Here is a 12,336-nt window from a genome sequence, read left to right on the forward strand (position 1 = left end):
CCTTAAATCTTACACACTGAACCTTTAATGGAAAGCTGGTTGCATTTGAAGCAATCATTTGAACACCTTTCAGAAGTTGGCCCACACAGCTGGAGTTGAAAAACATGTTGGGAGGGATAGATCTATTTTGGCATGAAGCGTATAGTATTTGTCTAAAAATGTGTGAACAGAAGAACAAGGTATGTACCCTAATATTGCAAGTGTGATTGTTGAACATCTCATCACACTGTTAAAATGCTGCTGTAACAGCCTACACTGTTGTGGGAGGGCCTCCAGTAGCTTTCCAGTTCACCGTGCAGGCCAGTCAAGTTCTTCTTCTGCACCAAACTCCAAAAACCATTTCATCAGGGACGTTGCTTTGTGCTTGAGGGGGCAAAGTCATGCTGAGTCAGGAGGCAGCCTTCCTGAACTGCAGCCTTAAACTTGGAAGCACCACTGACGCACCACTGTATGAGATAGCATTAAGACTTCCTTTAATTTAAATAGGGAGCTTGCCAAAACTAAAAGCCCCAAAGTACATACTGTAAATGCATGTGGACAGTGGTAGGAGTGTATCTATCATAATACAAATGCAAATGTTTCCTTGTGGTAGTACAGCGGACATTTTTTGTAGATTATATGAGCCAATTCTGCTCAGTCTGAAATGTTTACTTTGTCTTAATATTAGGCACACACACCTTTTTGTTTCATTTTACACTCATACATTGAAAGGTGGTGCACATTCTGTGTGTGCTGCGCTGATGGTGAGTTGCTGCCGAAGACTATACTACAATATAGGCATTTATCAATTTAAATTACGTCACTGTCAGATTCTGGTTCAGGTACGGAGCAGGAAGAACAATGAATTCAGCAACTATTTCCCATGGGACATGAACAAAACATCAGCCGTCTCTATCCTAACAGGTAGAAATGCTCTAACACACAACAAAACATATAAGCTATAAATCAAAATCAAAACTATCCATGTAAAATAACCAAATTTAAAAAGAATCAGTATTTTGGGCTAAAATAAACATTTACTGTTACTACTGAGTTTTGTAGATTTGTCCATTTTCCATTGTTAAAATGCAATGTTACAAATTCCTGCAGGGATTGTAATGCAGGAAGCTGCGGCAGACAAAATAACACACACATATACGTATATTCATGTGGTGGATATGTAGTCTCTAGTCTGATTGTAATACTAGTACGAATTTGCTCATCTTGAGATGCATTCAGGGTCCCTCCTTTTCTTACGTACCCTGTTTGATTTGTGTGAAAGATGGACATGAAAGATGGAGTGTGTCTACACTGCAGGGGCAAGAGTTTGTCTGTCCTTATCTTGGAGATTTCTCACACACACAGGCTTCACCTGTCCTGATCTATCTGACAGCAGCACAATATTTTGCTATATTGCCATATTTATTTTAAATATTTCAAGGAATGTAAAGTGTCTACATTTACCAGCTGCATTTGAACACCTCAGCCGTGGTCGCTCCTGTTTCGATAAACGTCATGGCCTTCCTATCGGGATGTGGTGGCATTAAAAGAATAACTTCCCAACTTTTCAGCTGTATAAAACGGTGCCACAGGCTCATGGCAGGGGATACCTGAACCCGGCGGCATGTTTTCTTAAAAACATTTTAAATTGGACATACGAATTAAAAAAAAAAAAACACGCCATGGATATGACATGGTTTTCTGGCGCCACCTATCGTCGTATCGTGTGCTACACCTGGGGGGTGGAAGTTACCTCATTCTTCCTCAGGCTACAGTACGGGTAAGTAGTAATTTAGAGTCAATTTATGGAGTTAATTTCTCATTAAAGGCGTTACTGGGAATCCCTTAGCTGTATTTTGTTAACTTCTCCCCATGGTGAGCACATAAACTGTCAACAGCCGACATGGCAGTAAATGTCATCATAACGCTAATGAGGAGTGTTAGCCTGCTGCACGTAGTTAGCATGCAGCTGGCACAGAGCCAAACAAGCTAAGCTAACTTAAAGTGGCTTTTATCAAGGTAACGTTACTGTCAAAAATGTAGCTGTTATTGTGACAAACACAATGTCAACTCATGAAGCGTGTAAAACGATAGTGAAAAAAAAAAAACATTTTGGATCTGACCGAGTGTATTTAATTGATTTCAAATGGATCGTGACTAACTTAACATTGTATCAAACAGTAACAGTAAAGTGCGCCAAGGCAAAGCCAGAATGTTGAGAAGCAACAATAGTGTTAAAATCAACAAAAGATGAAATAAACAATATTATAAAGCTAAAATAGAGCTGCTAATTTACACCACAAGAAGCCAGATAGAGGTGTAACACAAGTGCACCATATAGATATGATAATAGTCTCTATGTGGAATTTAGAGTGGATGAGTTGTTTCAACATGACTTTCAACATGGAGGTAGCTAAACCAGTGGCTAGCAGCTAACAATGCCAAGTCCATAAACACCGCTAAACAAGGGCAACGCTGAGCACGTTTACATGCGCACAATAATCAGATATCTGGGAATAATCAGGTAATGGTAATAATCCAATTTGACGCGTTTACATGCACTTCAATAATCTGATAATCAGAAAAACCTGGTTTACATGATTCAGTCCTTCAGTTGGATTTCTCCCCAAGTACATGACATAAAACTCAAACTTCCTGTTACAGTAGGTACTCATATCCTTGAAAAACCATAATACCAAGTCATATATTTGCAAAATAAAGCACTCATCATGCTGACAGCTTATATTCTTACAGTACTGTTTGTTTTTATCATTAACAAATACATGTGAGAGCATTCTAATGTGTAGTTTATCAATGTGGAGCCAATTTTACATACTTTGGGTAGATTCGGTACTGCAAAGTGCAATATACAAGTGTGTTGTATATAAACTTGTCACACAAAGTGCATAACATATAAGTAAGATAAAATAAAAGTGACAATTTAAACACTGAGAATATAAAAATATATTATTTTACATAAAATCTTTATCTGAAAGGAAACAAAAGCTGTCAGGTTAACGTAGTGGAGTAGAAAGTACAATATTTTCCTCTAAAATGTAGTGGAGTGGGAGTATAAAATAGCAAAACCCGAAAGAAACCAGATTAAAGGGTATACATGCACCGAATAATCTGACTATTGGGGACAAAGCTAGGTGTGTTTATCTGATTTCTCATAATCAGATAATGGCTTTTATCTGATAAAGCCTATCGGAATATGCTGTTTACATGACCACTTGAATAATCAGGTAACTCCAGAAATCAGATAATGATCAGTTTATTAGTGTGCATGTAAATGCGCTCAGTGTTGGCAGAGCTAACAGTGTTATCCACAGAGTTTAAAATATTCCAGGCTGAAAATTACTTGTACTGGTTTTATTACTATTTGGATTTGATTATTTTATTGTTTTCGATCAGTACAACCAAGATGTACAAGTACAACTGGGGGCCTATGTCAGGGGACCAGAGTCATTTAGGCCAGTCAATCTGTGGTTTGACCCAGGGGAAATTACAATAGAAATCATTCATGGCATTTTGTGATCTCTTGGGACATCCAAATATCATATTAAAAGTATAGCATTACATATTCAGTGGATCAAGGTAAATGCATGTCACAGCATCAGACAAAGAAGTACATGTGTCTGCTTCAGAACATAATATTTTCATATCAGATAGCCTATGTTTAAATATTAGTTTTTTAGGATGTTCTTTCCCATATAACCATCAGATACGACCTGTTCTGACTGTATATGTGCATTTTAGTGGCTACCCGTACCCCAAAATGATCTTTTTTTTAATCCAAACAAAGTCAGTGAAATTAGGTCATAAAGCATATAATCATTCGGTTTTCAGCACATGCAAAGTTGTTTGTCCATGACAACCATGGTGCATATCAGCACTCAGACTGAGACCATAAATGAGAATGGCTTAGTCATTCTTTTGTTGTTGGTGCCATTGAAGGTTGATATCTTTGACTAAGCTTTATTATGTTGAAATATGGTCCAGAGATAAAGAGTTTTTCATGATACCAAACTAGAATTTGCCACCTTGAGTAGTACCACTTCGTGAAAATTCTGACCTGGGCCCATAGACTGGACCCATAAACACAATCACCACCGATTTCCCATAATGTTTTCGACCGTAACGAATAGAAGTTTCCACGATTGTCCCGTATGTGTTTCCTATCCCATCCCATCTAAGACGTACAGGATGTCTTTTTCTGGTACATCATCATGAGGCACAGTATTTCATATTGCGTTGAATTAAAAAAATAAGACGTTGACATTAAGAGTAAAGATGCTGATAGAATAGAATAGAATAGAGTAGAAAACTTGCTGATAGAACCAGACAGCTCACACACACTCAAAATTACAGCAAATGATGCCGTTATAGATACTAAATATACAGAATATTTACACCCAGAATAGATGTGGATACACCAATAGGAGCAGTGTGGTACAAACTGTATGTGGAGAATTTGGCAATAAAAAAATTGATTGTCGTGTAGTAGTACCCGAAATACAGGTACAATACATCAGAATATCCTTTTAAAAAGTGTTTTATTGAAAAGATTGACCTCAAAAACTTAACAATAGACATCAGATATGTTGAATATGTGTACATAGAACCTCTGATATTAACATAATTTCACCCAGACCATGTAACTAAAAAATGTTGAAACTTTCCTTTTGACCATTAGAACCATTAAAGGCTATTTAACATTACTATTGCAGCTTCTCCTAGGTTGGGCCTATTTTTGGGTTAGATTGACCGGACTTATTGGAATTCATCTGAGACCATGAATGAACCTAATTTTATCACCATACACCCAATAGTTACAAATATAATATTTTCATTAATATAAAAAATATAGAAGTCTAAAGAAGTCCATTTAGTTAGATTTTAGATTATTAAAGAGGGGTTGTGTGTAGGGCTGCCATGATTAGTCGACTTATCGATGACTAATCGACTATTAAAATAATTGGTGACTATTTTAGAAGTCGACTAATCGCTAATAGCCCTATAAAAATTGTTTAAATTTAAGCGGCTGTCAAATAACAAAGACTGCAGTTATTTTTATGTTATGTAATCTTTATTCACACTGTATTTATTAATTAAAACAACATATGTCATGTATTGTAGCTTAATTCCTACACAAAAATGACAGTGTCAGGGCTTAAAGTGAAAATTTTGTCAATTGTTCTCCGTCTATAATTTTGCGCCCTACTTGAGCCATGCCCACCTCTATTTATTTTTCACCCCTCTCTCCAGTTCTGCTGTATTAACATCGGGTTTAATATATTTTGCTTCCATCTCTCTGTCCTGCTCTACTCTACTTCAACACTACTTAGCTCTCTCTCTACTCTACCAGTAGACTACCACATCCACCTGTTGCACAAAACGCACATAGCAGTGTTTCCCCTAGGATGGAGTTGTAGCAGCGGAGGTGAAGCACACGCATAAAAAATAATTTTCACATGCGTGAAACTTTTTTGTATGCTTGCAAAGCACAGCCTGCTGGGATGTTTCTATGTATCTACTGGCACCAGAAGGGCTCTTTAGGACTAAATACATACAGTACATGTGTGCACAGTAATAAGCAGGTGAAATGTCTGTCTAGCTTCCATATGAGGTGTCTCAAGATTTAGGAACATACAATTTTATTGAATATAATAAAGTAAAAAGTCACTTGACATGCTGCTTTTTTGTGCTATGACCTATTAAAGTGTTGGAAGTTGTTATTTATGTGACAACGCCTGAACGCAACACAAGCTCAGCATGAGTGCCGTGCTGAGCTGCTGTGCGAGCAGCGTGTTTGTCTGTGCGTAACAGCAGTCTGTTGGTTATTTACACACCGTCCATTTCAATAACTTTGTCAGCTGACAAACTGCACCGGGCTCGGGGTCAGGTTTGGTCAGGAAAATGCGGCCCCAGCCGCTCTAGCGTGCTCACCTGTGTGTGGCAGAACTCCGCCGTTCGCGATACAGAGAGCAGAGGAGAATTGTTAACGCGTGACCATGTAGAGACAGAAATGACACGATGACATAACACCATAAATAGTATATTGTTATGTTATTATATGAAGCGTCCGTCGCGCAAAATAATATCAATGGGGGCTGTGGGCAGGACATTGTTACACAGCTGTGCCTGTGACTTCAGGCAGAGATCAGAGCAGAAGAGCACGTTTTAAAATACATTTATTTTATCAATTAGTTATTAACTTTTACTATTTTTAGCAACTTCCCCGATCAGGCAAGTGAGTTGTTAGTTTACATGCCTGACCGTGAGTTTTACTTGCCCCGGGCAATCAGGCAATCCTTACTGTTGAGCCCTGGTCGACAATGAAAATAATCAGCCCTAGTTGTGTGTAACTGTTTCTGTTTTGTTTTGCCTCTTTCACTTTTTCACTCACATCAAACCCTCCGTCTATACATTTCAGGTGCAGTGATGCCTCAGAATGGTATGAACTACGTGGGCAGAAGAGGAGGAACGCGTCACAACACCTGGAAAGCCAGCAGTCAGGTCCCAAGCACAGGTTGGGTTAATGGAGCCATTGTTCACAATGGCTACCCGGCTGCTGCTACAGGAACCAGTGAGACGACACCAGCTGGCACACTGAATGGTACCAAACCACAGTGCATGGTTAATGGTTATATTAACCATGGGTACAAGGGCAAGAGTACAAGAGCTGCACCCCCAAGAACCCCCAGGAAACAAGGAAGTATGATTTCAGTTGTCACTGATGCCTCAGCAGCTGGCAGGGGTCGCAGTGCGAGAACTCCAGGTGGTATCTCAGTGGAAGGGCCCACCAGTCTAGACACTGTTGCTTCGCCATGTAATTCTGACCGAACTGCACCACGACCCAGCGGGTCAACAGCATCAAGGAACCCAAGAAGAAGAGAGAAATTTAGAAGGAAGAAGAGGTACGTCACCTTCCCTACAGATGCTATGAATGCATCAGTAAAAAAATATTTATTCATAGTTACTCACACCTCTCTCAATCCACTCTCCCCCGGAATAACTTGTGTGTGAGCTGTTACAAGGCTGGTGTAGACAGTTGCCTTGGTTGAAATGGAAATGTATCCTGTCTTTCAGACAGGCAACTAAAAATGTGACTGATACGGTGTGATTTCTACTGTCTTAATAGCTGTGCAAGATAAGTAAGTACAATGTCAAAGGAATTGTTTGCAAATACATTTATATCCTTTGTTGCTGAGAGTTAGATCAGAGTATTGATACTGCTCTCATCTATCTAACAAAAGGCTACAGCCAGGAGACTCTAAACAGGGCAAACAGCAAGGAATAATCATACACATAACCCCTGTTAAACCGACAATTGTTCATACACTTTGTGTTTTCATGAATAAAGCAAAAAAGATGTAGGGTGTTAATTAGTGAGCGTAGAGGTGCTGGCAGCCCCTTTGGACAGAGGCGGGTTAGCTCTCCTCCCTGTATCCATTCTTTATGCTAAGACAAGATAATTTGCTTCTGGTTGTAGCCTTATATTTAATAAAAACATGCATGAGAGAGATATCAACCCTTTGATCCAACTCACAGCAAGGAAGCAAATAAATTTATTTCCCGATATCTGACTCCTACTTTCTGAATAAATATGAATTGACAAGGAGCAATATCAGATTATCAAACATAATGTATGGAAAGATTTGCTGATTTCTGTATGTAAATAAGAAATTTGCCTTTTGTAGAGACAGTGAAGTCCTCTGGCCGGAGGTGCCACTACCGATGCCACAACAAGAGGCAGAGGACTGGGAAAAAGAGACCCAAGAGATCACACTGACTGACTGGGAAGAGAACTGTTTTGATGTCACACCCTACGGTAAAGAAGAGACACCTAAATATTACTATTTCTCCTCCCAAAGCACTTTATTGATGATATATGCTGATAAGTTAATATGAATTAACGTTCACCTACTTAGCAGTACAGACAGTTTTGGAACGCAATGAAGTGCTGTACTTAGGTACTGCACAATTTAGAGGTACTTGTATTTCAGAAGGGAATATTGTACTCTTTACTCAACTATATTTATTGGACAGTTTTAGTTGCCAGTTGCTATGCAAATTAATACAAATTATAAATCAACTCAATAATGATGTTATGTTATAGGTTAAGCTAGCCAGCAGTATATAAAGTAAATAAAATGAGCTCCACCTGTACAAGCCCCAACATTTAAGTGGGGCTGGACGATACGGCAAAAAATATGTCGCAGTAATTTTTTCCATGATGATTGATATCGATATTTATTATGATATAAAGTTTAGTAACGCTGCCAGTTTGAAGACTATCTTGATATTGACTGAAGCTTGAAGGAATCCAAGGGTTCATCAAAAAAAAAAACGCATGTGGATTAAGAGGAGGCAAGAAGTTAGTGTGGACACAGTGGCCAAAGACACTATATTTGTGCAAGCTGTGCAAGTTTGTGTTCTGCTTGTTGAACATGTTTGAAAAATTGATCATACTGTCTGTTCCTTTTGTTGTATTTATGTATAATGAGCATTGTTGTCAGTTCCCACAGTAAAACATATCCTAAAGTCAGTTTCATTCCCTTCTGTGGGCTCTGCACTGAGGTTATGTTGCTGTCCACTCTGTGTGGAGCACAGGTCTGTCCTGCAAACAGGCAGCAACAGAGCACGGGCAGCAAAAATATGTAGCAGACTGACTTGCTGTTGTCATGTTTATTTCTGTCATGTGAGAGGCTGCTAGATTAACTCATATTAAGTGAAAATGTCCAAAAATGATCACCGTTGTCGACACAGATTTAATCACAATCCCCTATTGCGATCGGTTAATCGCCCAGTTCCACATATTAATGCATCAATAATTATAGTCTGATAACATCATATATACAATTCAGAAATGGACCATTCTACATAATGAATACTTTTACTTTTGCTATTTTAAGTATGTTTTGATGCTAATACTTCTGTACTTGTACTTAAACAAGATTTAATGCAAGACTTGTATTTCTAACAGTGTATTTTTACACTGTGATGTTGCTGCTTTTAATTTAAGGCATACTATGCAGGATTTTTCACGTACTATTAACACAACATTCATACTTGGCCCACCCTCTTCAGCTTAATGAGACTATGAGATAGTCTAAGAACAAAGCAGTGAATCAAATAAGTAAAAAAAATATTTTCTGATTATTTCATGGCAGTTACGTTCTAAAGCACAAATAAACACGCCCTCACCTCAGCACAACCCTGCGGGAAGTTGCTGTATGGCCAGATTTTGTGTGAATTCAGCTGAGGCACATGTTTCATCATGTCAGCTTGGCTTCTCTGCTCTATGTGTGTATGTGTGTGTGCATGCATGTGGCTCAACCTCGATCTTGATCAAACAGACAGACAGACCCGCAGCTCGCATCCAATGAGCAGAAGAAAAGGACGGAGACAGCGGTGTAACCTGGTCACTGCATTTTTATAGAGTCCTGACCTTGCACTGCTATTGACTCGGGGCTACACACCATTACCCAAAGGTGGACACTCAGACACGTAGTGGACAAACCAAAATTAGAAGAAAACACAGGCAGAGGGCAGCTTCTCTGCAGATACAGACACTGCAACACATAGCGAGTAGATAATCCTGCATAGTATGCCTTTAAATCAATGATCTGAATCCTCCTTGTACCATACTGGTGGATTACAAAATCTGCCAGCCACTCAATAGATTACTATTGTGTTTTTTGGCTTGTGAGCAAAGCAAAACTAGCAGCGACTTGCATTATATAGCAGCCTTTAGCTGGTAGCTGGTGCTCATTTCCAACCCTGATCGTTAGCACTGCCATCAGATGAAAAAAATAAAAACGTATTCAGCAAATGTCACCTTTTTCAAGGTTTATCTCACAACAAACTCTTATAAGGATCCAGGTCAAAAGTTTTACCGGTATCCTGTGTCTCCTTCAGGTCCACAAGATGCGATCCCTTGTTCTTTGAGGGACTTGACACTCAAGCAAATGGACACAGTTGGCCTGCCAGTGACAGCCAGTTACACACCAGCCGTACATCACCCACTCCCCATCACGTGGTCCCCCTACAGCATTCCCACTGAGCCTGACCAGTTTGCAGACGCTGACGAGTAAGCCAGACATGTGCTGTTGCATTAGAGGATTAGTAGAAATCAATGTTCACATAGAAAAAAGAAACTGAAGAGTTCTGCAGTGAATCTAGTTAGCCCTTCTTGACATTGTTCAGATTTGGGGATCCTGGAAAGTACCCATGCTTAGAATATTTGTTTAGTCTGCATCTGTGTTATTTACCTCATCTAATACATTAGTGGAAGGAATTAAATTTAAAACGTACTCTAGGTTAGCGTTAATGCAAAGCTTTAAAATCAAATAGGTTAATGCTGTCATAGGCCAAAGATTGTATGGTGGAGCCTAGGTTGCAATGAGGTTGTTTTTTTATTGTAGGTTTTATTTTATATTTTATATTCAGATTTTATATTGTAACATATTAGTTTGTTAGGTTTTTGTGATCTTAAGAAATGATTTTAGATAAACTACCATACTTTGCAGTTGTACCACTTCAGTTAGTGTTGTCTCTGAAAACGGTCATGCATGTACTGTTCTTCTATTTCATACCTTCATAATTTTGCTAGTATTCCAAGAACTGAACTGAAATAATAGTTTTTATGTACAGTTTTTTGTGTTTTAAAACGCCGGGTATGGGAACACTTGTCGTAATAAGTTGCTCTTTTGATCTATCAATTCTGTTGTCCATAAATTGGACGTTCACAACAAGTACACGAAGCAGCAATTTTAATTTGGGGACGGTAAACGTCAGCAAGAAATTATGGTTTGATTATGTAACAGCAACAAATCGTTATCCGCCCTTTCAGACTTTCATTTTCATTATCACAACCACAATAAATTAAATTTTCCTTTACCTCGTTGTGGTCAAACCTTGCATGTTTATCTCCGTGAGTCACCACTGCAGTCGAGTGTGGCAGGGCTGTCCAGACAGAGGTGGTCGTCCTCTGTTTAGAGAGATCTAAAAAGAGGACGACCAGTTCTTCCATTTTACTTAATGAATCAAAAGATATTGTCATGTTGCCCAGTATGTATATATCCCACTAGTCTCATGTTATGGAGATTTTAGCAGTAATGACAACTTTTGGCCACTAGATGGTAGAGTTGGTGTCAGATTTAGCCTCCTCACAGTTCCTCCATGCACCTTTGGGAGTTCAATGGGTTCATTCCCAAGGACTTGGGATACATAAGCACTTACTTGCACACTGTTCAAACCCCCTTTCCCCCCTGTTGTTTTACTCAAAATGCAACTAAAGACAGAGTTGCAGGCAACTGATACTAAGCTGATTAATGTCATCTAATAGTGCTAAATCATTCATGTCCACAGACACCGTGTCAATAATAGATTGAGGTCTTAATCTCTGGTGAGATTCTCAGTTGTGTGCTCTGATGAGACTTTGTAGTTGAATTCTGAGTAGAGCTCTTTTTTCCCAAAGTATACAACATCAGATCATTTCCTATCAAAGAGATGAGGTAGATTTTGATGTTCCCTAGCCATCTGTGTGAATTTCATTGTTGATGTAAAGGGCAAAATGTGACTGGGGGAGTGCTGATGGTGATGATAGGGGAGGATGATGTTGTACTTTTTTGGTGTTTGCAGACACTTAAGGTGGGGACTGAATGGCTACTGAGCAATTTGTGTTTAAGTCATGTTGAAGTGTTCATCTGAGTTGCAGACAGGTAATAATGAAGTGAAATAAGACAAACATGACATGCCAAAATTAAGGCTACATCCACACTAATATGTTTTTGTTTATAATACATAACTATTGCTATATTCACACCTAGCGTCCACACTAGTCCGGCGTTTTGGAACCCCTTAAACAGAGACCTTTGAAAATACTGCTAACCCCGTTTTCGTCTGAAAACTGGGGCTTGCGTTTAGTCTGGATTGGCAGAAACAGAAATTTTTGGACACAATGATGCAATCACTCACATTCACTTCCCAGTTAGGTATTATCAGTCACAGCTTTGTCAAGTCAAAACAATATAGCTAGGCCTGGTGTGGGCACTCATTTCCCATCGCTATGGGTTCCTCCAGCGATGGATAATGCTTGCGGCCCATGCAGCTCTGATATGTAGCTGGATTTGTTTGTAATGATTCACAACCTGTTTTCTGGCTGCCTTGACAGCCTTATACTCACGTGTTACTCTCAGTAACAGTCCCACCTTGTCGTCGGTCCAAGCAAAGAAATCTCTGGTCTTACTTTTCGCCATCTCCTTAGTATTGTCTGTAACTAAGCTATTAACCCCTGAGTAGACTATCTGCTTCCTGTTTACACCAGCACACATGCCCTTTTCAAGTGTG

General features: G+C 39.1%; 1 protein-coding gene across 1 annotated transcript; it reads left to right on the plus strand.

Moving 5' to 3' along the window:
• Positions 1-1,589: 1,589 nt before the first annotated feature.
• On the plus strand, positions 1,590-10,900 carry LOC117255307 (uncharacterized). Its single transcript, XM_033624054.2, has 4 exons — positions 1,590-1,759; positions 6,416-6,899; positions 7,683-7,813; positions 9,904-10,900. Exons 2-4 carry the CDS (start codon positions 6,424-6,426, stop codon positions 10,077-10,079), a joined length of 783 nt encoding a protein of 260 aa, XP_033479945.2. The 5' UTR covers positions 1,590-1,759; positions 6,416-6,423; the 3' UTR covers positions 10,080-10,900.
• Positions 10,901-12,336: the final 1,436 nt, after the last annotated feature.

The sequence above is a fragment of the Epinephelus lanceolatus genome, chromosome 3, assembly GCF_041903045.1.
Source record: "Epinephelus lanceolatus isolate andai-2023 chromosome 3, ASM4190304v1, whole genome shotgun sequence".
In the NCBI taxonomy this organism is placed as follows: domain Eukaryota; kingdom Metazoa; phylum Chordata; class Actinopteri; order Perciformes; family Serranidae; genus Epinephelus; species Epinephelus lanceolatus.